This window comes from Eulemur rufifrons, chromosome 19, assembly GCF_041146395.1.
Source record: "Eulemur rufifrons isolate Redbay chromosome 19, OSU_ERuf_1, whole genome shotgun sequence".
Taxonomy (NCBI): Eukaryota; Metazoa; Chordata; class Mammalia; order Primates; family Lemuridae; genus Eulemur; species Eulemur rufifrons.
The window spans coordinates 72,879,870-72,907,369 of NC_091001.1; the positions used below are offsets into that span (position 1 = coordinate 72,879,870).

The 27,500-nt window shown below is 35.9% G+C and overlaps 1 protein-coding gene across 2 annotated transcripts; it reads left to right on the forward strand.

Moving 5' to 3' along the window:
* The first annotated feature begins 390 nt into the window (after nt 1–390).
* CLHC1 (clathrin heavy chain linker domain containing 1) lies at nt 391–27,500 on the forward strand. 2 transcript variants are annotated; one of them, XM_069494718.1, is made up of 11 exons: nt 391–567; nt 4,790–4,977; nt 9,906–10,036; nt 11,592–11,793; nt 11,910–12,022; nt 12,407–12,497; nt 14,196–14,302; nt 18,035–18,209; nt 20,608–20,810; nt 25,762–25,941; nt 27,304–27,500. In XM_069494718.1, exons 1-11 carry the CDS (start codon nt 391–393, stop codon nt 27,498–27,500), a joined length of 1,764 nt encoding a protein of 587 aa, XP_069350819.1. The 2 variants fall into 2 exon arrangements, with proteins under 2 accessions (XP_069350819.1, XP_069350820.1); XM_069494719.1 differs by lacking the exons at nt 11,910–12,022; nt 12,407–12,497.

Sequence of the window (27,500 nt, forward strand, 5' to 3'; positions counted from 1 at the left end):
AAATGAAATACTAAACCTTTTATTAGAAAGTATTGAGTTAAACATAAGAAACCATCATATGATACATATGAGAGGATTTGTGGTTGGTTAGGAAGAGAAGAGCTCTTAATTGCCTGGTGTTTGGTATGTCTATCCCATAGGTGCTATAGCACATGCAGTAGAATACCATAGACCTTTAATTCATAGGTTGAAATATTTATCTGAGACAAATCCATGGGAATTTTTTTTTTCTGAAACATTTTTTAGATCGATATTTGACTTAATTTTTTTAAACCTTTGGATTAATTGACGGTCTTTTTTTCTTTCAGGCTTACTGAAGTTTTGGCTTTGTTGCAAAAGCAGGTCAAGATTTAACTTTTCTCTGGTGAACAAGTGTGTAGAGTGTGACATATGTCAGTCCAAGAAATAAATAAACATGCAGTTCTCCCTCCTATCATTAGTAGAAGTGACAAGGAATTTTTGGAAAGTATGCAAAGATACATTATTACAGAAACTGAAAGAGTGGGCTGTAATGAGGAAGGACCTGCTGATGAATATTACATCATATACCGAAATGTTTTTGATAAGGTATCACAATGCTTTTAAGACAATGAAGTTTTCATGAAAGTGGAAATGATCTATCTTGCCAACTAATATTCCTGCCTTAGTAACACCACTGCTTGGTTGACCACATTCCATTTGTCAGTTTTGAGAAGTTCATCCAATTTGTCAGAAAGAGATGAATGGGGAAATGCAGTACTGCCTTTATAGTACCTGACTGTTATTGAATGTTTCAGTTATTTTAGCTTAAGAGCAGGCCTTTAGTTTTTGACCACCTGGCTGTGCCCTCTGATAATAATTTTAACCCTTCCATTTGAAGGTATCTCCTGATTTGTTAGGAACTGGGCTGCAAGCAAGAAGCCAGTAGTTCCTTGTTGTTTTGGATTGTTTTGTGATGCTATGATTATAATCTTGATTTAGGCTGGGCGCAGTGGCTTGCACTTGTCATCTCAGCACTCTGGGAGGCCGAGGCAAGAGGATCACTTGAAGCCAGCCTGGGAAACATAGCGAGACCCTGTCTCTATAAAAAAATTTTTAAAAAATTAGCCAGGCGTGGTGGTGTGCACCTGTAGTCCCAGGTACTCGGGAGGCTGAATCAGGGGATGATTGCTTGAGCTTAGGAGTTCGAGGCTGCAATGAGCTATGATAGAGGCTTTACACTCCATGGTGGGCCACAGAGTCAGACCCTGTCTCTAAAAATATTTTTTTAAAAAATCTTGGCTTAGATTTGACCTAGCATGTTAAATTGAGACCCTTTGTAGATTAGAGGTCTTAGGCATGGTGAACAAGGGGTTTGACTGGACTTAACATTGGAAATATGGAGATGAGCTTAGAAAATGCTATGACTTTATATATTTGATTTTGCTCCTAAAGGTTTTAGAATACCTGTTTTCCTTATAAATAATTGCAATTTGCCTACAAATCCTAATTTTTTTTTACACCCCCCCCCACCCCCGCCTTTGGAAGATACCGTGACAGTAAAATAAGTCAATTCAGCATCCTTTCCTCTTTGCTTGGAGGTAGTACTTACCTGAAGATTTCAGTAAACTATTGGTTTCTTAAGTAAAACATCCACAGGCAAAAGAGGAATACAGTCTTGTGTTTAATTTTTACATAGTACATGCCATAAGTCTTACTCTAAATAAAAACCTAGTGCCTCATTCAAAGGGAAAGTGAGCTCAAAATAATGATATGTACCAGTGGAATTAAGAAAATTGATACATATCCATAAGTGTATAAAATAGAGAAACAGAGTCTTTTTTTCCTTTTAAGTTATCCAGAAAATTTATCTTTTAGAATCGATACATTGGCATGTTAGCTTCATTTTATATGTTGTTACAATGAATGATATTGTTCTCGGTGTTTTAGTTATTGAGGAATGTATTAGATGAATGTTTAAATAATGGTGGTATCTTGAATAGATTTCACAAATATCAAGAGTCACGCTGAGACTCTACCTGTGTGAAATCAGCAAAAAGTTATCATAACTGTGACCTGCAATTCTTTGCATGCCCCAGTACTAACACTTGTCAGAATTTTTCTGTTTTTCTTTTTTTTCCTCACCTGCAGTTCCATGAAAGAATTTTTCTTACATGAAGAACTGTCTGCTTTAAATTAGTATATAGTGAAGTCATTTTGGAGGTAGCATTGGTAAATTTAATTCTTAGAGAAAACACATGGGATTAAATAAAAAAACATACCTATTAATACATCTATGGTCCATGCTCCTTTTCTCCCCACCCTTCAAGATTTCCATTTGCACATTGTGTAATTGTAAATTGTACCTTTGCACTTTGTTAAGAATCCTATTCTTCAGGATTGAGAGGGGATCGGAAATGGAAATCATTTGATACTTAGACAAAATTTTCTTTTAGCTTTTCAATAACAGATAATCTGCCTCTTTCAATTTCGTATTATTTTAGAGCATTTGATTATTAATGAACTTCTTTTTTTTTTTTTTTTGAGGCAGAGTCTTGCTCTGTCACCTGGGCTAGAGTGCTGTGGCGTCAGCCTAGCTCACAGCAACCTCAAACTCCTGGGCTTAAGCGATCCTTCTGCCTCAGCCTCCTGAGTAGCTGGGACTACAGGCATGTGCCACCATGCCCGGCTAATTTTTTTCTGTATGTATTTTTAGCTGTCCAAATCATTTCTTTCTAGTTTTAGTAGAGACAGGGTCTCGCTCTTGCTCAGACTGGGTTAGTGAACTATTAATGATTGTCTTTTCTGATCTTCCTACTCTCTTGAAAGGATGTAGTTGGGCAGAAAATAAAAGTGTCAACTTGCAACTCTGGATACTTGGAACCAAAGAACAAATAGCAAATTGTGTTTAAAGTCAAACATAGATGGTTTGACCTGGAGAATCATGTCCAAATCAAAACAAGGAGAGCCTGAGACTCATACAAAGAGTTGGGGGTAAATTGTAGAGCAAGCCAGGAACCTAGTAAGCAAACAAGAACAAAGCTAGGAAGAGTGAGCCTTTATAGAAATGGGTGACGTGTGGAGACAACTGGACTCTGGAAAGTGGCTGGCCTTTTGTATCACTGTAGCATGTTGTACAAATAGTTCAGATCCATATTTAGGAGCTTAGGTAGAATGAATACCATTCCTCTTCTTTCTCAGACTCCTGTACCAGGTAATTATAGCTATGGTCTTCTTGGGTTTAATGGCAGCCTTTATATAGGAGTCTCAACCTCAAATGACTGCAGAGGCCAGGCAAGTGGTATAAAAGAGTTAAGTGGGCTGGCTATAAGAGAATAAGGAATGGTAGGGGATTTTGCTAAAATGAAACACGTAATCTAATGCTTCTGTTATTGTCATTAAGGAATGGAGGTTCCACGTTGCTAGATTTTTCAGAGTTTTAAGAGAAGCTGAAAATACCTTTTTGGAAATTTCCTAAGTTTAAAGTATTTTGTGGGTCAAGCAAAAGTGCCAGCTGTTTTATGCCGGTTTGTGGCGTGCTGGTTTGTAGCATGCTTGTTTGTATCTTCTAATGCATTTTCTGTGCATTGTTAAAGATTCCCATGAGTGCTTTTCTGAAATCTGTTTCTTCTAGCAAATAGACGTGAGATCTGATCATGATATCACCGTAAGTCTATTATCTACCCATTAATGTATCTGAGTTATCTTGGATTGTTGGAGTACATCACAGGGGTGCATGAAGTGGAGGATGGCCAGGAGCAGCAGGGTGCTTAATTTAGAAGTCCACAGATTCATGACCTCTATTTTATTAAAGGTTCCTGAGATGGATAGGTAGTATGGTCATGTCAAAAAGACAACCATATCTCCCGCTCAAATTTCCTCTCTTGTTACTTTGCCACTGATCAATAATCTCCTTATATCATTTCTTGATAAGCCAGTTGTCTTCCTGGATAACTTTTTGTAGATATTGTCTAGGTAAAGCAAACCAGTGGAGGATACCAGAGGCTAGAGAGATATAGCAAGAATATAAAGCAGCTTTTAGAGAACATTATGGATTGATCCTATTTCAACTTATTTAAAAATGTAATGATTTATTTTTGCATGGGTAAGGCATACACAAGATTAACAAAATGATAAATGAATAAATAAATAAACCAATAAAGGAGGGTATGATGGAAAGTCAGGCCCTTCTCATCTCAGACCCTAATAACCCCTTCTCGGCAGGCACTTACTGTTTTTGTTTTCTTCTGTTATCCTTCCAGAAATAGTCTGTGCTTAAACACCATTGGAAACCATGAATATATAGTGATAAAGTTTTTGTTTTTTTCAATGGTTGCACTTGACATCTTGGGAATAGAAATGAAGTTAGGAATTATTGATCAGCCAGTAGGAGCTGATAGGTTAGAAAAATAAGGAAGTGAAGGGAGTCTAGGATTTTAAGATTTAAATGAAGTCAGAGACTAGATTTGGAGGGAGTAAGAGAAGATATATAATTATATTTAAAAGATCCAGAATTGGGAAAATTAAAAATAGTATTAGTTTTAACTGACATAATGTATGTGTTCATACCAAGTAGAACAAGAATATGGTCTTTTTCTCTCTCTCATATTTAAGCTCACAGTATCTACTGTAATGATCCACAAAGAGTACGTATTTGGTAAATACTGTCTTTAGTGTCCAGGTATGTTTGAGCTTGCTGTAAAATTTTTAGATTTCTAATTGCTAATCATGTTTCTTTTAAAAATAATCTATAATGCTATTTGTAAGGGTTTTGATCCATGGTCTTCTAGAAAAAAAATTCAGTACCACAGGCAGAAAAATCATATTTCAGGTAATAGAGTATGTCACTGCATACAAATCCATTCTTACTTCAATCAAAAAAGAATATGATGCCTTTATTGAGACATTAAAGAAAGACCAAAGAGATGCATTTTATCTTCATGGAAAGCTTAAAGTTTTGGCAGCAGAGCCTACAGCTTTAGTATATCACAGGAAAAGAATAATCCAACTTGAAGCGAAGTAAGTATATTAGTGACTAGTCCAAAAGGTGATGATTGTTGCTTGATTATAATACCAGCCAGTGTAACTCTAGCCGGTGGCTCTTAATCTTTTTCAATTTCAATTTTATTTTAAAGCCATGTTTTTATGTTGCTCTCTCCTGCTAACTTGAAATTACTGTATTTGTCACTTATATCAAGTAAAAAATACTAATTTTGTTTGAGAATTTTATGATACCTAAATACAGTGGTCCCCAACCTTTTTGACACCAGGGATCGGTTTCATGGAAGACAATTTTTCCACGGAAGGGGGCAGGAAGATGGTTTTTGGATAATTCAAGTGCATTACATTTATTGTGCACTGTATTTCTATTATTATTACATTGTGATACATACTGGAATAATTATACAACTCACCATAATGCAGAATCTCCCATCCAAGTACTAACCAGGCCCAACCCTGTTTAGCTTCCGAGATCAGATGAGATCCGGCGCATGTTCAGAGTAGTATGACTGTAGACCATAATGCAGAATCTAATGTTGCTGCTGATCTGACAGGAAGTGGAGCTTATGTGGTGATGCGAGCAATGGGGAGCAGCTGTAAATACAGCTGAAGCTTTGCTTGCTCACTCACCAACCACTGCTCACCTCCTGCTCTGCGGCTGGTTACTAAACAGGTCACAGATCCATTGGGGAGTGCAGTTTTAGTATAATTGAAGGCACATTGTATCATAAAATGAGGGATGCAGGTAATTGCTCCAAGTAATTTCTTGCATGGAAAATTTATTAATACAATTTCATGATTACTATCTAAATTAGAGCACCTGAATCCTCTGATGCACAAAGGTAAGTAACCTACTGGGATTGGATAAAATGCTCACTCTTGGAGACTAGTCTTACATTTTCAGTGTACATTTGGTAAATGATAGATAAATTATTTTTACAGATAATTTTAAATCAACTTGGAAAATTATGCAAGATTTGACTCCATTTGTGGTAATACGACTGGCTAGATGTTGGGATAGACTTTCCTCTTGGGGAAAAGTACTACATAAAATATTTTTAAAAAAATCTTTCCAAAAGCATCAGAAAGCCAATGAGATAATAAGAGATTATCAGGGCAAAATCTAACAGAATACAAAAGATAAGCAGAGCAATAACTCTGCTTTGGGCCTGAGAACATTTATTAAAACTAGTGACCATAAGTTTCAGTTTTTACTATGGCGTAGGGGATAGAAGACAAAGCCCAGGATTTGCCCACGTGGTGTAGTCCATTGGGAAACTCTGACCATATATATCTAGGATGATAAAGGGCTACACCCTAGTAGGGTGAACTGAAGGTAAACTTTTCCACCCCTGGGGAATGCATGGAAAATTGCCTTCTGCTTAGCAGACTGCTGATGGGTACAAGGCTTATTTGGGGGGTGATGAAATGTTGTGGAATTAAATAGTAGTTGTGGTTGTGTAACTGTGAATATACTGAAATTTACTGAATTACATATTTTACAAGGGTGAATTTTAAGATATGTGAACTATGTCAATAAAGCTATTATAAAAAATGTGAAGGATAGAGTAAGACAGTCATATGTCTAATTACAACTCTAAAAGAGAAGAGAATATGGGACAGAGACAATATTTGAAGAGATAATGGCTGAGAATTTTCTAGAACTGGTGAAAGATACTAATTCACAGAGTCAAGAAATCCAAAGATTCTCAAGCATGATCGATGCTAGGAAATATCAACTAGATTCATCAGAGTAAAGTTGTCAAAAATAGAGATCATAAAAATAGCATAGAAAGAGGCAACAATTAGACCCTCTCTCATTCTTGTCATAGCTTGTATTGGAACTTCATTCCTTTTTATGGCCACACGATCCATTGTATGTATATACTATGTTTTGTTTATATATTCATCTGTTGATGGACACTTGAATGGCTTCCACTTTTGGCTGTTGTGAATAATGCCACTCTGAACATTCATGTACAAGTATCTGTTTGAGTCCCTACTTTCAATTGTTTTGACAGTCTGTTTACTTTTAACATACTTTTTTTCTACAAGCACAAATTTATTTGGAATAAAGCCAAAGGATATTTTATTTCCACAGTCCCTCTTTTATAAATGCTGCAGGCTCTTACTGTGAGCCATTTGTAGTTACCAAGAACCCTATATAATATGTAGAAGCAGGCAGCAGTTAATCTGATAAACTGGTTTTTAATTTGCCAAAAAGCCTGTGACATTTACATGTTGACGGAGATTCTCTCCCTGATCAAACTCAGGTTCACTTGAACCTTTTTCTTTTGAGACAGACTCTCACTCTGTCACCCTGGGTAGAGTGTAGTGGCATCATGGTAGTGTAGAACAGGAAGGAGAGCAGGAGTGACTCCTGAACCTCCCGGAATAGGCCTAAGTTTCGGTTTCCCCACACGGGTCCTCCCCTTCCCCGAAATACCGCTGATAACAATTAAAAGGTCCCAGGACTTGGAACCAACCAATCAGAAGCCAACACAACCTTGGAGCCAACCAATCAGGAGCCAACACGATCAGCCACTTTTGAAGGAGCAAATGAACTAAGGGAGGGAGGGGGATGGTGTGCCCAGTGCATGTAACCTACTGAAAAGTATAAAAGCTTAGTTTTTACCCCAGGGCGGGGTCCTGGTTCGTGGAGAGGCCACTGCGTTGGTGCTCTGGGACTTGGACCCTAGCTCGAGCTAGCCAATAAACTTCTTTGCCTTTTGCAGCCTCGGTGACTCTGCCTCTCTGTTCTGACAGTAGCTCACTGTTGTAAGGTTTTTTTGGATTGGCCGGTGCCAGAGAAAGAAAGATGAGCAGAATTGAAAGGGATAAGTAAAGAGACTTTATTGGAGTGCTCCTGGGTGAGGGTAATGGGTCCCAAGAGAGAGGGGCCCGGGCGAGGTTCTCAGGTCCTGGGGCAGAGGGGCCTGAGAAGTCGCATCACCCAGAAGTTTTGAGTGGACTTACATATGTTTTTAGGGCTGGGGGATGGGGGTCTCTTCGGCGGGAAGATTTTGGCACGAAGAGTGAGGAATTTCTTTGTTGCAGTTTTAGGGCGGGTATTGAGAAATAGGAGGGGCTGGTGGTATGTGTGGACTCCAGGAACCATTGACTCTTATCAGGGTAACCATCTAGGTGTGGTCATCCTTTAACTTAGCTGGGCCTTTCAGGCATTGTTCTCGACAGGTTTCCTGGGCTGCTTCTTTTTCCATTAGGGAGGGGAGGGGTACCCACCACCAGCCTTACAACTGTAACCTCAAACTCCTGGGCCCAAGCAATCCTCCTGCCTCAGCCTCCCGAGTAGCTGAGACTAGAGGCCTGTGCCATGATGCCTGGCTAATTTTTCTGTTTTTAGTAGAGATGGGGTCTTGCTCTTTCTCAGGCTGGTCTTGAACTCCTGGCCACAGAGATCCTCCCAACTCAGCCTCCCAAAGTGCTAGGAGGCATGAGCCACTGCACCTGGCCCTTTGAAGTATTATTTGAAGTTCACTTCCTAGTTATGTTGGCCTAGGGGAGAAATAACAGATTAAAATAGATACTCTTACAGAAAAATTATTTATGACACTTTAACTTAAAGCATGGTAAGGAAGACTTTATTCAAGAGGGGCCATGGCGATACGTGTAGGGACCACTGCAATGGGGTTTTGCAGTGGGGGAGAAAGACCTGCCTCAGCTCTGCATACAGCATGGGCAATTGGGAATTTATAGCCAAGAAACAGGGTAGTGGGTTGGTGGATACAAAACTACAAAGAAGGGGTGGGCACAGTGGCTCACACCTGTAATCCTAGCACTTTGGGAGGCTGAGGCAGGAGGATTGCTTGAGGTCAGGAGTTCAAGACCAGCCTGAGCAAGACCAGGACCCCTTCTCTACAAAAACAAAAGTTAGCCAGACATGGTGGTGCATGCCTGTAGTCCCAGCTATTTGGGAAGCTGAGGCAGGAGGATGGTTTGAGCCCAGGAATTTGAGGTTGTAGTGAGCTGGGATGATGCCACTGCACTGTAGCCGGGGTGACAGAGTGAGACCCTGTCTCAAACAATAATAATAATAGTGCTTAAAAGAAGTTTATACTAATTTTTGGTCTTTAAGTTCCCCATTTCTGGATGAACTCAGTTTTATCTCTGAAGTGCTATCCTTCCTTTAGTTATAGCATCAAAATTATTATAATAGACTAAACAATGGCCCTCAAAGATGTCAGGTTCTAATCCCTGGAATCTGTAAATGTTAACCTTATTTGGAAAAAAGATTTTTGCTTACGTGGTTAGATTAAGGATTTTGAGATAGATTATCGAGGTGAGACCCAAATACAACCACAAGTATCCTTATAAGAGAGGCAGACGGAACTTTGACACAGGCAGAGGGGAAGGCAGTGTGACCATGGAGGCAGAGGTTGATGACGCAGCCATAGAATGCCCTGCAGTCCCGAGAGGCTGGAAGACACGGGACAGATTCTTCCCTGGGGCTTCTGGAGGAAACATGGCTTTGACAACACTGATTTTGGTCCAGTGATACTGATTTTTAATAAATTTCTTTTGTTTTAAGTCACCAAATTTGTGATAATTTGTTACAACAGCCACAGGAAGTGAATATGATTACTCACAAAGATAATTTGTGTTAAATTGCAGAAGTAATTTTCTACAAAAGGGAATAGACAGTATTCTGTGACCAGATAATTATGTTTGACACTTAGGAATTTCCAATAGGGCTAAGACTCGTAGTCAGTATGAGATTTTATTGATTCTCTGAAAGAAAATTGTTCTTCATTTGTGAGGTTAGTTAACTTTTCAGGGCATTGTTTTTTAAAGTTCCACCTAGTCTATACTAGTTCAAAATGATGATTGGCCAAAATAAAGTCATGATTTAACGGGTTTTATTTTAAATCTTATGATTCAAGAATTAACTTAGTTAAAAGAAATAACAAAGCCTTTCTGTTTTTCAGAATGAGGATTATTGAAAATAATTCCTCAAAGATTCAATCACAGATAGATAAAGTGAAACAGCTTAGGGCAGAGTATGACACAAAAGAAGTAAAATATACTTTCTCCAAAGATCCTTCAAAACCTATTCCAGGTACAGTATTTTGTTTAAAATATTTGAGAGAAGTCCCAACTGTTTCCAGTTATTACCTATTACACAAATTAATATAAATGTGCTGATATGTGTGCATCTTCAAGTGTATGTTGTATAAACAACTTTAGTCAGGACTCTAGTTAGATACAAGGGAATGAAAAAACTTTAAATAACCCTAACAGATTAAAAGAGTTCTAGTCTGGCTGGGTTATATAAAGCGTAATGCAGTGACTCTTAAAGTGTGATCCTGTATCAACATCAGCATCACTGGGAATCTGTTAGAAATGCAGATTTTGGGCTGCATCATAGACTTACTGTGTCAGAAACTCCATTGGTGGAGTCCAGCAGTGAGTGTTTTAACAAGTCCTTCGGGTTATTCTGATGTTCTCTAACATTTGAGAACCAGTGGTGTAATACATGGAAAAACTGTAGTGTATTAAGTTCTGGTGAATATTGTTGATTCATGCTGATGTCAGCGTTCACTGGCTCTACATCTTCAATATGATATTATTGCCACATTTTAAGAAATTGGAGTATTTCCTGGAATGCATTGAGGATGTTGAGAGGTTTGTATGATAAATGGATATAAGAATTGCAAATATTCAACCTGGGGAAACAAAAGACTTTGAGGATAGATAACAGTATTCAAAACTTTTAAAGATTTTGGCCAGTGTTTATTCAGATGCAAGATTAATAGGTAGAAATTTTAGGAAGCCAGATTTGGTTTCAATAGAAGTATCTCTGTCTTGAGATAATGAGCTACTCCATACTGGAGGATTTCAACTAAGATTGAATGATCATTTTGCATTTGGCCAAAGTAGGGACTAGAATCACTTTCACATATAAAACTGTGACTAGCAAATAACAAATAAGGTACATAGATTAATGAGTACAAAATAACTGACAAGTTGACTAAATGCTGAGAAGTTTCAGGGTAAGAGAATGATTAAAACTGAGTAGAAATAATGCAGGGAAGTTTTTGGAGGTTGGGTATTTTGAGGTATGCTTTAAAGTCAATAATTGGCCTGAGTAAGAAAAAAAGGCATTTGAAGTGTGGTGCGTGTGTGTATGTGTGTTATGAATAATGAATAGAGGGGACAGTGAGAGGGAGAGAGGACGGAAGATTTTTGGCAGGCATTTATGTTTGATGTCAGAAAGAATAAACTGATTACCCTGCAGTTAGCTCTAGTAAAGTAATGGGAGATTTGGTTAGAAAGAAATCTAACAAATCCTGAATTGTTAGGCAGAGGCTCTTGGTTTTATTGAGTAACAGTAATATATAGGGGTGTTCAGGGTGTGGTGATGAGGTCATTAAAAATATATTTTTTCAGATGCTAAGGTGTGTGTCCTCAGAACAATCTTCACTGATGATGTTTAAAACTGCTAGCCATTTACAATTTTATACTGATTCTACTTATGTTCAGTAAGCTACAAGTACATACTACCATTTCTGAATTATTTCTTAACACAGTGAACTATCTAACCTATGTTGCTAAGACTTGCTGTTTGAGCACAAGAGTCTGTGGCCTGTTTGATTTGTTCTCTTTTCCCTTAGGCATGACTCTTCAACAATCCATCAATCTAGATGCTCTCACTAAATACATGAAACATCTTGAAGATAAATATGCAGAAATTAAACAAGCTATGAGGATAAAATATGTACCAGCTCAGAAGAAGACTGATTTAGATGAGGAGATGATGGTGTTATTAAAACGGCGAGATGTAGCTGAAAATCTGAACGAAGAATTACAGTTTCGGTGTGAAAGTTGATTACATGTTTTTAAAGTTTGAAGCTTTTATTTGTGTTTATTCTAATATTCCACCATTTGATTTTAGGCTAAGTATGTTATTGATTTTTTTTTTATCTTTATAGTCATCAAAGACTGCAGATAATCTCATATGCACTTACTTCATGGGTAAAATCTGACATGAGCAGCTCATTTCAAGACTTTGTGGAGAAAATTCAGAAAACCAAAGTTTTAAATGGTAACTTATCTGTATTTGTTAATTAGCACAAATAATGGAAGACATTTTTTCCCAGAAAGTTAAAGAACAGGGTTTTCTTAGGCTGAGTTTAAAGAAAGCAAAAATACGCTTACGTCTGCTAGTTCTCTGTTACCCTATGGGTTTTTTCCTTCAACAGCAACAGATAATTGGTAAAGAATAGATTTGATGAGCCAGAGAGAGAATGCCTGGAAATGTACCTAAAAATAAAGAGAAAAGGGACAGGGAAGCCACTCAGTTTAGGAAGAGGTTGGTGCTTTTAGAAACCGCAGCAATAAATTGTTGGTATTAAACACATGTATATTTATTATTTTCTGTTGATAAATAACCTTAAATGTCTTCCAGTAGTACTTTCAATATTTACAGGTGACCAAGAACAAGGCATTGTTGAGGAAGTACTAGAAGATGATCCAAGCAAAGCAAAAGAAGCTGAAATTGCAGTTTACTACATTGACAGGCAAATATTTTAAAAGCTTTGATTTTCCATGTTAAAATGACCGTATTTACCACTTATTTAGTATCATGATGAGCCATAGTCTCTAACTTTTATATCTTTACAAATCTGAGTATGAACTAGAATTTTGTTTTTTTTCCATAGATTCTTTGTGGAAAAAATACCAGATTGAGAATCTAGGAGATTTTTCAGAAGAGATAAAAGGATTGTAGTGTTGATATAAGTTTTATTTATACAGGTTGAACATCCCTAATCCAAAAATCCAAAATCTGAAATGCCTCAAAATCCAAAACTTTTTGAGTGCTGACATGAGATAGTGACATCTTTGCTTTCTGATGTACAGAAACTTTGTTTCATGCACAAAATTATTAAAAGTATTGTATAAAATTACCTTTAGGCCATGTGTATAATGTGTAACGAAACGTAAATGAATGTCGTGCTTAGACTTGGGTCTCATCCCCAAGATATCTCATTATGTATGTGCAAATATTCCAGAATCTGAAAAAATCCGAAATTCAAAACACCTCTGCTTGCAAGCATTTTGGATAAGGGAGACTCAACCTGTAATTTTTCTACATTCCCTAGCCATCAACTTGATGTTACAAAATGTTTTTGAAAATGTCTTCTTGATTCAGATTATCCTAGCTAATTCAGTCCCTTCTTATTTTTTCTATCCTGTAACTTATTAAAAAGGCACATTTCTCTCTAACAATTAGGTTATTATATATAGTATATACAAGGCTTAAAAAGATCTACGACTATATTCTTTAAGAGGTTAATTCATAGGCTCTGAGGCCAATATGTAATGAGCATATTTAATATTCCTAGTCTTATATGTTAAACAATTTTCAACTGTTGATTTGCTTGTTGATATGGTACAAAGAGGAAGGTAAAGATAATTTGGGAGAGGGGCACAAAAGCCTGTATTATTTCCTTACTCTGTGTGCTTCTCTAAATCTACTGGTTTTGATATGAGAGAATGCTTGTTGAGATTGAAAGTTTTATGTATTGTGCTTAATATTAGTTTAGTGGCCTTTCCCCTGGAGTTCCACATTCATTTGTAACACTATGTAAATCCTGTTTGCCATAGTTTTATTGATTGTGAGATAAGGGCTGATTTGAAGACCTTTTGCCATAGGAAGAGGAATAGAGGCTTAAGTTATGCTATTATCTTTCCTTCTTGTGTTAGTCTGATATTTAATTGAGAGTCTGATGCGTGGCAGAGCAAGATAGGCAAGAGAATACCAAGGAGACCTCTCGATCTTCAATTTGGCAGCTTCTGTGTTCAATTAATATTTCCTGTAGGCTGAATTGCTAGGCACATTGCCCTTCTTTCCCAATACTGGTACTTTTTTATATGGCCATGATATGAGAGAATGAAATCTGAGGTCATTGTAATTTCACTTCAAGTTCTTTTTTTCCATTATGGCTTGCTGTAAGTACTATAGGAATAAAGTATAGGATCAGGTTTAAAGTCAGCTGGCAGGTGCGAGTTTTATTCTGAGACTAAAAGAAACAATAGAATATTAGAATTTAAAGAATATCTTACAGGGTGAATGAATCTAGTTATTGTTTATTAGAATTGCTTTTTGTTTTTCACATTATTATGCCACTATATTTAGTCTGTAGTAGATATTTTAATCATTTTTCTCTCTTTTTCTGTTTATCATTATGATGCATTATAAAATGCAATGGCTACAGGTTTAACGAATTAATCTCACTTCGTGAATATGAAAAGGCAGCTTATTTTGCAGCCAACAGTCCTAGAAGAATTCTTCGAAATGTTGGTACAATGAATAAATTGAAGGGTAAGCATCTCTCTCTAAACCTTGTATATGTAGGCAAATTATACTGTTTCTCTGTTAGAAGGGAAAGAGTATTAAACTGGGAGACTAAAGATCTAGTCTGAAGCTCTATTTACTTACGGTCCTTAGCTGTAACACTAAGGGGTTTGATTAGGTTTTCTAGATTGAATTATGAAATATTTTAAGTATATAGAAAAGTATGGAGAAAAACATTAACACTTATATACTTACTTTCAAGATTTAAGTATTATAACCTAGCTGCTGAGATCCAAAGATTAGTAAGACCAAATCCTCACTGTCAATGAGATAAAAGACTAATTGGGAAGAAGAGATAAAGAGACAGACAAATGTGAAACTAGCTCATTTGTTCATTCAACAAAATTGATTGTCTGATATATGCCAGACATTGTTCTAGGTGCTGAAGATATAGCAGAAAATAAAACCTATGAAAACTCTTGCCATCATGGAGCTTACGTGTAGTGTGATTCTGGTGATATGAACAAAGTTCTCTGGAAAGTTAGAAAAGAATTAATAATAGTTTGATCTCCTGTCCTCAATTGTACCTGTTGTCTTCATGTATACACCCTTTGTTTTATCTTTCTTAGAGAAGCCTTAGTCTTTTCTAGGTACTAGAAGGGAGTGTCATCTGACAGGGTGAGGGATGGCTTTTTAAACATCATTTCAGCCAAAATTGCTAGTTTTAGCCCTATCTCATTCCAGAGGTTCCTGGTGCTGGCAATTCCTGAGACTTGCGGAGTCCAGTGGTGTGAATTGGATTGCTTCTTGGTTTTCCTTGTTAGTCGTTCAGAAATCAAACTTTTAAGGATATGTTATGCTGATTTCCATTCTCTACCCATTTCCTAGCTTCCAAAATTATATATCCCCTTTTAAATTTGTTCTTGTGAAATCCCTTTAGTCAATTTAATGATTTTAATGAACTAAAAATGAGTATGTGTGTTCAATCTACCATCCTTACCTGAAAGTCTAATTGAATTATCCTCAAACTATATGTTAATCTGCACTAAGTGTAAGAAATCTTTTCTCTTTTGCCATTGCATGTATATATATATTTCATTTATCACAGAGGGATAAATGAAGGAGATAAAATGGTATAAAATGTTAGATAGGAGTCATGATACCTGTGTTTCAATTTTGTCTTTATCATACACTTGCATTGTGTTCTTTGGGCAAGCTACTTTATCTCCTTGAACCTCTGTTTTATTATCTGAAAACTAAGAATGTTAATGATACCCATATTATCAGGTCATTGGATAAGACCATTTGATAATCACAAAGCACTATACAAGCTTTAGGGGTTTCAGCAACATGCCACTTATTTGGAATTAATTTTATTTATAACATATTATATCTGAGAATTGAGAAGTAAGATTAAAAAGTCTGTGAACAATCAAAAGTTTGTATTACATATTATCTGTGTAAAAATCCATACATTTCATTAATAGACCCTCAATCAGAATCAATTTTTTTAGGATTAATTTTTTATTTCATACCTGGTTTTACCAAGCTTTGGTATCTGTAAAACTGGATCATCAAACAACCTAGACTTGATAGAGTACAAAACAAGAAATAACCTCATTGTTTCTCACCATTGCCCTTTAAAAGGGCTATGTTGACTTTCCCATCTCTTTTACTGGACAATATCTTCGTAATAACACATAGCTTTTTTCTGTCACTTTTAGATATTAACGGTTTTTTTAGGTACCAAAAATCCTAGTCTAAACTAAATAGAAACTATAATCTCTTAATTCAAAAATTCTCCCCACTTTCCTGATTTGGTTCTAATCTGACTCTAGAACATATTGGGGCTCAGGAGACATATTTGCTTCTTCTGTAGTCTTCTACTCCCCCTCTTCTAATCACTAGGCAGCTTTAGGGTGGGGTTATATAAGGTCAGGAAAGGCCTTCCTCAACTAGGACAATGGTAATCTGGCCTTGGTGCTTCCTAGGTGTAGCAGATGCCCAGTGTTGGCTCTTGTTGGCTGCTTTAGTCTTTGCTTTTTAGAGACTCTCCTTACTGGGGACTTCCCACTGTACCTTTTATTGATTCGGGAAGTATTGCTTTAGCTGACTGCTTATTACTCCCCTTCAGCTGAATTAGCAGTGTGTCCCACACACCTTCTGATGGTATGTACCCACTAAGACCATCTCGGGTGGGGTCATCTGGTCTTGTATGCAGACCTCTCTGAGAGGGCCTATTCAAGGTAACTCCATGTCACCCAAATAGTGGACATTGAAAAATAAAACAAAATAAAATAAAGAAAGAAAAACAAGGTAACTCCAGCCTGCCTACTTTCCAAGGGTACCTTCGTTTACCCTTAAGGAACGTGCAGTCTTGTGGAAGTAGAATTTGCTCCCACTTTAACTCTCTTTCCTCACTCTGGCTTTTCACCTTTAAACTTTCCAGGCAAGTACCAGACATTGGTCTCTTTGTTCTCTAAATTCTAAGACACCCATGTCCAGCTGTTCTCTTAAAATTTTTGTCACTGGACTTTGAGGAGAGGAGTTAAATAAAAATCTGGAAAATAAGATACAGTGGTAAATTTATTTTCTGCCCACAAAAGGAAAATAAATAATCTGGTGGATTAATTAAGAACTCAAATTGACTGTCTTCTTTCCCTGGAAGTTCAAGTATTGAGTGTATATACAGTTTAAATAAAAAATGAATTGTAGTCATGCTAATTTGGGATTGAGATACCCTATCTGGTCGTTGGCTGAGCCTACAGGTAAACTTCAAGATCCAAATTTGTCATTCTTTTTTTTTTTTTTTTTTTTTTTTTTTGAGACAGAGTCTCGCTCTGTTGCCCAGGCTAGAGTGAGTGCCGTGGCGTCAGCCTAGCTCACAGCAACCTCAAACTCCTGGGCTCAAGCAATCCTCCTGCCTTAGCCTCCCGAGTAGCTGGGACTACAGGCATGCGCCACCATGCCCAGCTAATTTTTTCTATATGTATTTTTAGTTGGCCAGATAATTTCTTTCTATTTGTAGTAGAGACAGGGTCTCACTCTTGCTCAGGCTGGTCTCGAACTCCTGACCTCGAGCGATCCACCGGCCTCGGCCTCCCAGAGTGCTAGGATTACAGGCGTGAGCCACCACGCCCGGCCTAATTTGTCATTCTTATTGAATTATTTTCAAAGTTAGAATATGTCAGACTAAATATGTAGTCTGACATGTCTCTAAATGTCCAGTTTTATATTTGTCTCATTTGATTGGTCATAGAGCAGTATAGTTTTCATTAGGAATTTTATCCTGTATGTATATGCAACTGCCTGTTTTGTTTTCTCTGTTCATGTCATAGTTTTCTTTGGTCATGGCAAATTTGCACCATTAACAGGAGAATCCTGTGGATTAAAAGAAATTCATTCTCTCACAGTTCTGGAGGCCAGAGTCTGAAGGGATCAATGAGGTCATTTCTTTTGGAGGCTCTAAGGGAGATTCCATTCCATTGCCTCTTTCTTTGCTTCTGATGGTTGTCAGCAATTTTGGCACCCCTTGGCTTGTAGACAAGTCACTCCAATCTCTGCCTCCGTCTTCACATGGCATGTGATGTTTAGTCATTATCCAAAATATAAAGTTTAATCTATAACCATGAGTTAAAAATTATAAATGTATAATTTTAGATTGTTAAACTTTTAGAAAATCAGAGATGAAAATAGTAATATGACATAAGAAAAAATGACATTTTAAAGTATTTGACTCAAAATTTCTTTTTTCTGTAGCTGTTGGAAAAATTAGAGGAAAGCCTCTTCCATTACTCCTATTTTTTGAGGCCCTCTTTAGCACAAGTCATGCTTTTAGACATCCTGTTGAGGCAGATCTAACCCTGGAAGGAATCAAATGTGGATTATCTGAAAAACGGTTAGATTTAGTTATCAATTGGCTTACCCAGGAGAGGTAAGCAAAGTTAAGCTTTTAACTTAATTTTGAAATTTGGTTATGAAGTTGCTTATTCTCAAAATTTTAAGTTTTCTTTTCTGTATGTTATTTGAACATTTATTTCAGGCCCTTATCACAATTAATCAGTTTTTGTTTTAGGAAATATCTTCTTTATGTGAATATCATTCTTTTCTCCTTGCCTCTTCTTTCTCTGCCTGGTCACATTTCTACATCCTCCACGAAAAGTACTTGTCAGGGAGCACTGGAGATGGTTCGGACTGTACAGCATCAGAAAGTGCATGTTCTTTATCAACACCTGTTATCTACTACAAAAATACTTCAGATAAGATTAATTTCTATATACACATTGTGATGATTCTTGACCCAATCTACTTGTTAGTTGTAAGGATTTAAATTCTTATGCAGTTCTTTGACTGTATAAATTGAGAAAATGCCACCACTTTTAAGCATCCTCAGGTCATATTACAGGGAATACTTGAGGCAGTTCACATCCTTTATTCTTAGCCACTGTCTCCTGATTTCTGCCTCTGATGACCTGGGCTCTACCACATGGTGACCTTAAAAAGTTTTCCAATTCTTTCCCCAAAAGCTCAGCATAGAGACAGCCCTAAAGCAGCCTGGGTTATAGACTAACCTTGGCTCTCTTAGTTATTCTTACCTAAGAAATGTCTAATCACTTGGCCCACAAAGCCTACATTTAAGAAGCCATGCTTTACTGGTATTACCTCTCTACATTGCAGACATTGCTCCTAGAATAGTATAAATATCCTCTGAAATGTTAACTTTGCAAACCCAGCCCTATAAAATAACAGTAAATAAATACTATGCATGGAGGTAATGATTGTATATTATTACCTTTCTTTTGACATTAAAAACTAAAATCTGATTTATAATCAAATATGCCTTAGTTTACCATGGGGTTAAGCATATTTTCTTTTATTTAGTAGTTATTCATATGCTCCAGAGCTAGCCTGCTCTCAGATCCACTTTCAGAAGTTACTGAAAGAGTCCTCTTGGAGTTGGACATGAGGATGGGAAGAGCCAAGGGGACTTTAGGAAAACAGAAAGAGGGTATGATTAGGTGACTGGAGGAGAGAAGGGGGAGGGAGGCTCTTTGGCCCATCTCCCAGCCCTAGCCTTCTCTCAGATGGAATGGCATCATGGTGATGATCCTCAAAAAAAATAAACTATTGGTATGACTAAGAGAAATAAATACTAAAATATGTATTGTCATTTTCCTCTGGTATTGCAGTCACTACATAGACTAAAACATAATTACTCGTTGAACCTCAGAACGTGTTATAACTGTAGCTACTAAAACCTATATTTTAGTACTAAAGTGTGGAAGTCAGGGAATTGCTTAACTAAATAATTGATTTGTACTCAAGCTGCCTTCTGATTTTAGACCCACCTGTCTCCTGCCCAACCCAATAAGCACAGAGGGCTTTAGTTACTGAATTTTTAGTAAAGAGACATTTTGTAGGAGTTTCAGGGTTTCATTTTAATGTTATCAGCATTTTTTAGATGTACACAGACACCAGTATTATATGATTGCTGTTATTTTGTACCTGTCAATTGAAAATATAATTAAAGTACAATTTTCATACAACCAGTAATTAGAAGTGCTATATTTAAATGCTATATCATACCTAAGTGCTATATAAGTGCTATATCATACCTAAGTGTTCTTTTGGCTTATGCTGATAGTTTCTAGGTAGACTTACAGTACATCAGGTGGATGATTTCAGTTGTGTATGAAGGTGGTGCATTAAAATGTGATGACAAGTGAAATCTATTCAGTTGAGCCATCTCAAAAGAATGGCTTCTTCAGTCTCTCCTAATAGACACAATTATGTCCACTTTCCCCCTGTTGCTTCTTACAAATCTATAACAAATTTTAAAAATAACAGTGCTGTCACACTTTCCTGTTTTCCTGTTAGTACAAATGTTTGCAAGATGTCACTAATTATGAGCTGAAATTGTCATTATATTTAACCAACATTTAATAAGTTTTTACATTCTACAGGGTTTAGAATCTAGATAATTGCTGAAAACATTGAGATCCCCAATTACAAAAGGATTTTTGTTTACCTTATAATTTTAAATCCTATCAGTCTTTTTAGGAGAATTTTAATCTTGTTTGTAGATTTTTTTGAAAACTTGAGCTCAGTTTTGCCAAATATTTTCGTCCAAAAGAATATGTGCTGATTGTTTTTTTTTTCTTGTTGTTATTAAATCTCAGACATGTTTAATTTCTCCTACATCATCAATTGCCTATTTACTTGCAACTCTTATAGACCATAGAAAATCCAGTTCTACTGGGCTAAATTTTCAAATATTTCAGCCACTCATCAAGAATTTTCTAACTAGTGCCATATTGATCTGCTCGCTCTAGGCTGACATTTTCTGAGGAGGCTGGGGATGTGATTTGTGATTATGGGGAGCAGGATACTTTTAACAGGGCCAAGTGCCTGGCTTTAGCTCAAATTATCTACAGTGAATGTGGCCTGCACAAAAAAGCTCTTCTTTGCCTGTGTAAACAGGGTCAGATTCATGGGGCTATGGAATACATACAGCAATTCAAGGACTTTACTTTTGGTAAGTAGAAAAGCCTAATTATTTGTATACATTCAAATTCTGGAGTTTAATTCTAAGATGACCAATAATAGCAGGCAATATTTTAAACATGTTATAAAATCCAATTTCTTTTGTAATTTTTTATGAAAATAGTTAAGCTGGAGTTGATTGGCTTTCATGCTAGGCATTCAAATACATTATGTATTTCCTTAAAATATAAACATTTGGTAAACTGGAAAGTCCTGGAAATATATAGTTTTAAGCTAAATGTATCAGATATACTGGACCATGCTACATAAAGGATTTTTAAAAAATAACTGAACTTGTCATCTATAAAGTTCTGAACTGTAACATAAGCATTGGAAATGAAGAATTAGTGAAGTAATGTTCATTTCAAAATTTTGAAACACCTAGGTTACAATTGGGCAGTGATCTGAGAGAACTAGTGGACCTTAGAGTGACCCTAATTACATGAGCAGATCTCTTAGTGTGAATCTAGTCTGGCCGTAGCCTTCATGTGCAGGCATTCCTGACATCTCCCCATCTCCCAGGCCATTGCCAATTCCGATATGCAGGCTATGTATCCCAGTTCTAAGAAGATGCAAAATGGAACCAAACATAGCAATTTTAGGTCACATTTTTTCAGGAGAAAGGATCTTTTATGGCTGTTGAATCTGATCATTTTCAAACACTACATTGACTTTTTCTTAGAATCTGTGTATTTTTAAAAGTTACTAATTTCTTCATTCATTAATAACAGCATGCTTGATACTATTTTTGTAATACTAGCTAATAACTAGGCTTTTTACGTGTACTATATCACTTAATCCTTATGTTGACTCTGTGTAGTAGGTTGTGTTATCCTTATTTTATAGATTTAAAAAACTGTGTTTCTACAGAGAGGCTAAGGCACAGAGAGGTGATTTGCCTTTGGTTACACAGCAACAGAACAGAATTTGGTATAGTAGGTACTGCTCAATATTTGAGTGAGTTATATATTGTATTAAGTGTACAGATTCAGTTTCTGTGTTAAGAATTATTTTTCTATATGTAAGAATGATATTAGTTAGTGTTTAGACATGGAATATAGGTTTTAATTACCCTTGGAATTTTTTTTTTTAAATGGAGTCTCACTATGTTGGCCAAGCTGGAGCGCAGTGGCTATTCATAGATGCTGCCCTTGTGGACTACAGTCTCAAACTCTAGGCTCAAGTCATCCTCCCACCTCAGTCTCCCAAGTAGCTAGGATTACAGGCACGTGTGCCAAACATACCCGGCTTACTCTTGGAATTTTTATTGAATGAAATGTGACATTTCCTTTTTTTATTGTGAAATTTACCTCACATAAGTGCATAGAAACATAATTGACTCACTATCATATTATTCTGTTCCTCTCATTGTGTTTTATACTTTAAAATAATTAAACATATATTGTAATAATTTAAGAAGTAACCTATATATTTAGAACCTTGATATTTATCCTCAGAATTTATTTAGCACAATGTCATAAAGTGAAAATGAAAGTAACCTGAGAAAAATTAATCTTTAAAAGGTAGAAATGATGCTTGAAAAATCACTTTGCTTATTTTACTTTATTTTTATTTATTTTTTTATTTTTTGAACTTTTTTTTTTTTTAGACAGAGTCTCACTCTGTTGCCCAGGCTAGAGTGCCATGGCGTCAGCCTAGCTCACAGCAACCTCAAACTCCTGGACTCAAGGGATCCTTCTGCCTCAGCCTCCTGAGTAGCTGGGACTACAGGCATGCACTACCACACCCGGCTAATTTTTTCTATATATTTTAGTTGTCCGGCTAATTTCTTTCTATATTTTTAGTTGAGACGGGATCTCACCCTGCTCAGGCTGGTCTTGAACTCCTGACCTTGAGTGATCCTCCAGCCTCGGCCTCCCAGAGTGCTAGGATTACAGGCGTGAGCCACCGCGCCTGGCCTATTTTACTTTTTAATGAGAAACAACTGCCGCTTCCTAAGGTATCATCTTTCCCCTTAAGAAACAGATTCAGTTTGTTAATACTTTCTGGTTTCAGAAAGAAATGTTCTCTCTTAGATTTAGACTATCAGTTTTACATTTACAAATTTAAAAAGTAAAAAACAAACAAAACAAAACAAAGAATAGTCCTAAACAAGTTGTTTGTTCCAAAACCATAAATCTAAAACAACAATCTTGTTTTAGAATGATTGTTTTTGCTTCCCCTTCTAATAATTTCTAGAATAAAGCTTGAGATGACTTGCTTCCTCATCTTCCCCATTATCATTAAGCAAGTGAATATGTAATACCAAATACCTATCCGGAAACCAGGTTATTCTAGGTCGGAGGCTCTCAAATTTTTATGGTCTCAGGTCCCCCTTACACTCTTTAAAAAGCACTGAGGATCCCAAAGGGCATTTATTTATTTATGTGGGTTATATCTATTGATATTTATCCTATTAGAAATTAAAACAAAATTCAAAAATGTTTATTAATTTATCTTACATAATAAACCCATTAAATGTTATTATAAATAAAATATTTTATAAAAATAACTGTTTTCTAAAACTAAACAATTTTTGTTTCCTGAAGTGTGAATCAAAAAAAAAATTTAAAAATAAAAATAAATAAAAATAAACAATTTGATGAAAAGAGTGCTTTTTTTATATTTTTACAAATCTCTGGTAATGCCTGGCTTAATTGAAGATAAATGGCTTCTCATATGTGCTTCTATATTCAGTGTGTTGTAATATACATATTATGTAGCCTCTAGAAAATACCACTTATATTTGAGAGTGAAAAAGGCAAATAACTTAGTATTTTTATGAAAATAGTTTTGACTTTATAGACCCTAGACTATATTTTAAGAACCACTGTTCTAGATATTTGTGAGTTAAACAGATACCATACTTGGTATATAGGCCCTTACAATCTTATTAAAAGAGAACACATGAGAGAAAATAATGATTAATAACCTTCAATGCAAGGAATAAGAAAAGGGATTCTGAAGTGTGGTAAGGAGAGGGGAAGAGTCGCATAATATTTGAATTTGTGTCCTTTCTAATTAGTCAGAGACCATATCTTGTACATAATTGAGTTAATATTGGTTAATTCATCAATTTATGGAGAAGGGAGTTTGAATACATGATTGAATGAAATAGAGATGGGTGAGTTACGAAATGTTAGAGGCTTGGTGGTGGGGAGGTACTGTATAAATGAGTTTCACCTTAGTGGAGGCCAGTTTGAGTGAACCAAATCATAAACTTCTACCTTTTTTCTAGGGAAATACTTTGTTGTTTGTTTGTTTTTTAATATGACTTCATTGATATGAAATTATATTTCTCTATTCCTAGTTTCTTCTCTTACCATTTTCCTCTGTCTGTATGTGTGTGTGTGCATGAGTATATATATTAAGTACATACACATGCAAACATATACACATCATATTTGTGCTATATATACACATATAATACATACATCATATATATATAATTTTGGAGAAGCAGCACTGTAGACTGGGAAGGGTGTGGGCTTTGGGGGTCAGATAGACTGTTCTGCTTTATACCATGTATGTAATTCAGGGAAAATTAGCTTCTCTAAGCCTGTTTCTTCACTTGTAATATGAGAATAATAATATCTCACTAACTCTGAATGTTAAATTCAGTGAATTAATATATGTAAGTTCCCAGCATAATACATACATATTTAATAAGTAAACATTCCATTACCTTTTATTGCCTCTCAGAGTTCAAATCATGTTTATGGTAGTTCTTGAAAGGCTCTCAGAAATTATTCTGAAAATTACCTCTATCATGGCCCAAGAATAGTGTTTTTACTTTAAAAAATTTAGGAAGCTAGCTGGGCATAGTAGCACATGCCTGTAGTCCCAGCTACTGGGGAGGCTGAGGCAGCAGGATCACTTGAGGCAGGAATTCAAGGCTGTGGTGCGTTATGATTGGTCCTGTGAATATCCACTGCACTCCAGCCTGGGCATCATAGTGAGACTCTGTCTCTAAAAAATTTAAGAATACAAATCATAACTGTAGCTTTAAATGACCTCAATGGTTAACTAGTAGATTAAATTATAGATAAAATTGCCCCTTTGGGGGTCAAATGTAGGCAATTTCATATGGTTCAATCTCAAGTTACTTGAAATAACTAATGACTTCTTAAAATCTTCATTTTTGGACCGGGCGCGGTGGCTCAACGCCTGTAATCCTAGCACTCTGGGAGGTGGAGGTGGGAGGATCACTCAAGGTCAGGAGTTGAAGACCAGCCTGAACAAGAGCGAGACCCTATCTCTACTAAAAAATAGAAAGAAATTAGCTGGAAAACTAAAAATATATAGAAAAAATTAGCCGGGCGTGGTGGAGCATGCCTGGTAGTCCCAGCGACTTGGGAGGCCAAGGCAGAAGGATTGCTTAAGCCGAGGAGTTTGAGGTTGCTATGAGCTAGGCTAACACCATGGCACTTTAGCCAGGGCAAAAGAGCGAGACTCTGTCCCCGCCCCCCCCCCCCCAAAAATCTTCATTTTTGAATTTCTAAATACTTGATATTTTTAGGAAAAAAATTATTGAACTCCTTTTTCTGTACAAGGGAGAGAACGAAAGACATTTTCCTCACTAGAATTTGGTCCAAATATGAGCAATAAGACACAGACAAACGTATGCAGTATTAGATGGAACCTTAGAAATTATCTCCAATTCTAGCACTTTTCAGATGTGAAAACTGAATTCCAAAAGATTTTTTTTTTATGCTCTTTGTTATAGGTTGGTTTCCTTTGTCTTTTGCTATGCTGAGTGTGATTTTTTTTTTTTTTTACTGGAGATAGTACTCTTGAGTTTGGTTTGGAGTGGGCCATTGAGGGCTTCAGAAGGAATGGAAAAAGAAGTGTTAATTGGCAGGTATAGATATTAGCTAGTCCCAATTTCAAGTTGATTTATCATATTAGGATGTTGAGATATAGTTTTTCATTTTTGCTTTCAGATGATCTGATGCAACTAATAACATTGTGTCCCCAAACTGAATTAATTCAATGTCTCACTAAAGAATGGAATGAAAAACCACCATCTTTATCTTTTGGTCTGGCCATACTTCATCTGTTTTCTATAGATATGAAAAAAGTTGGCATTAAGCTACTTCAAGAAATAAATAAAGATGGGAAAGGTAAGTAAAATGTTGTGGAAGAAATAGTGGATTATTTAGAGAAAGGCTCAAGATGATTATGTATGGGTTATATCAAATTTCCCTTAGAGTTCCTTCTTAGCAGAAGTTAATTTTAGGAGTTTATAAATGTAAATATTATCATGTCATTAGTAGTCTGTTGGCAATAATACATATTTCTTGAGGAAATTAGAATGAAGAGAAAATCTTTGTGAAGCCTGAAGAGAATGTCATAATAATTGTAATAGCCAACACTATTCTAAAAACTTTATATATATTGACATATATTTATATTTAGCAATCTTTTAATATGTATTTTAAATGTTATTTAGATATAAACTTTATATATTTTAATTCCTAACCCAAATATATGCCTATTTACATATGATATTCACTCTGAACTTAACTACATTAGAGTTGAGAATAACTAATTAAATCTTTTTGTTTTCTTTTAATTAATTTAATATACAAACTTGAGCAGGTAACTTGATTTTAAATTATTGTCTGAGGTCAAGGAAAGAATGGTAAATTACCTGAAAACATATTTGGGCAGATAATTTTATATTTTGAAATTATCATTACAGATATCAACATAAATATTTTATAGGAAAATAATAATTATAGTAGAAATAAAATAATAGTGATGACAGTATGCTAAAAAGAGATCCTTCTTCATGAAGTACTATACATATTACAGGTGATAGATAAGAAATGATTTCTATAAATTCATAGATCCCAAAAGGAATCACTATAATGATTTTCAAAAGTAAATATTATTAGATTTATTTAATAAACAAAATGATTTCATTTCTTTTAGAAAAATTATCATAGAAGCCCTGTCATTAGGATGAAGGGTTTGTCAAAGATTTTCCTAAACCCTTGGGTTAGCACTGCTAAGCATTTATAAAAGTGTTTGAGGGACCATGAAAACTTGATCTATAGGTCCTCAGTTATTTGATAGTTTCTAGTGATACCTTATAGACTCTGTGAATGAGGATGAGCCCACATTCTTCATTTTTTGAGCTCCCTGCCTTGTAGCGTTCAACATCTGCTACCTTAACAAGGAGGAGATGAGTGGAGGAGTGTGGAATAAGTGCAGAATGTGAGAACTAGGAGAGGGTTCAGTTGAGACACAAAGAAGTTAATGATGAAGGAGGAGGAGAAGGAACTAATAACACTTGAGTACCAACCAGGAGCTGGACTGAGCACTCCACATGTTATATCATTAAATTTATGGGAATCAGGTAGAGTTTTAACACTAAATGAGTTGAAATTATGTCCTTTTCTATTTTTGAAGAATTACTAAGTGTAGATTATCAAATAAGAATAAGTACCACAATATAATACTGTATTTTTTCCCCTCAGATGCAGTAAAACATCTTGTGCTAAATGATCCATTTTGCTCCCTAGAAAAGTGGCAAGAAATGGCAGATATATGTTTACAGAATGGCTTTGACAAATTATCTAATGACATTATGTCCATTCTTCGATCTCAGGCTGGAGTTATAGAAATTTCTGAAGAAGATGACACAACCAACTTAATGGAACATGTTTTTTGGTAG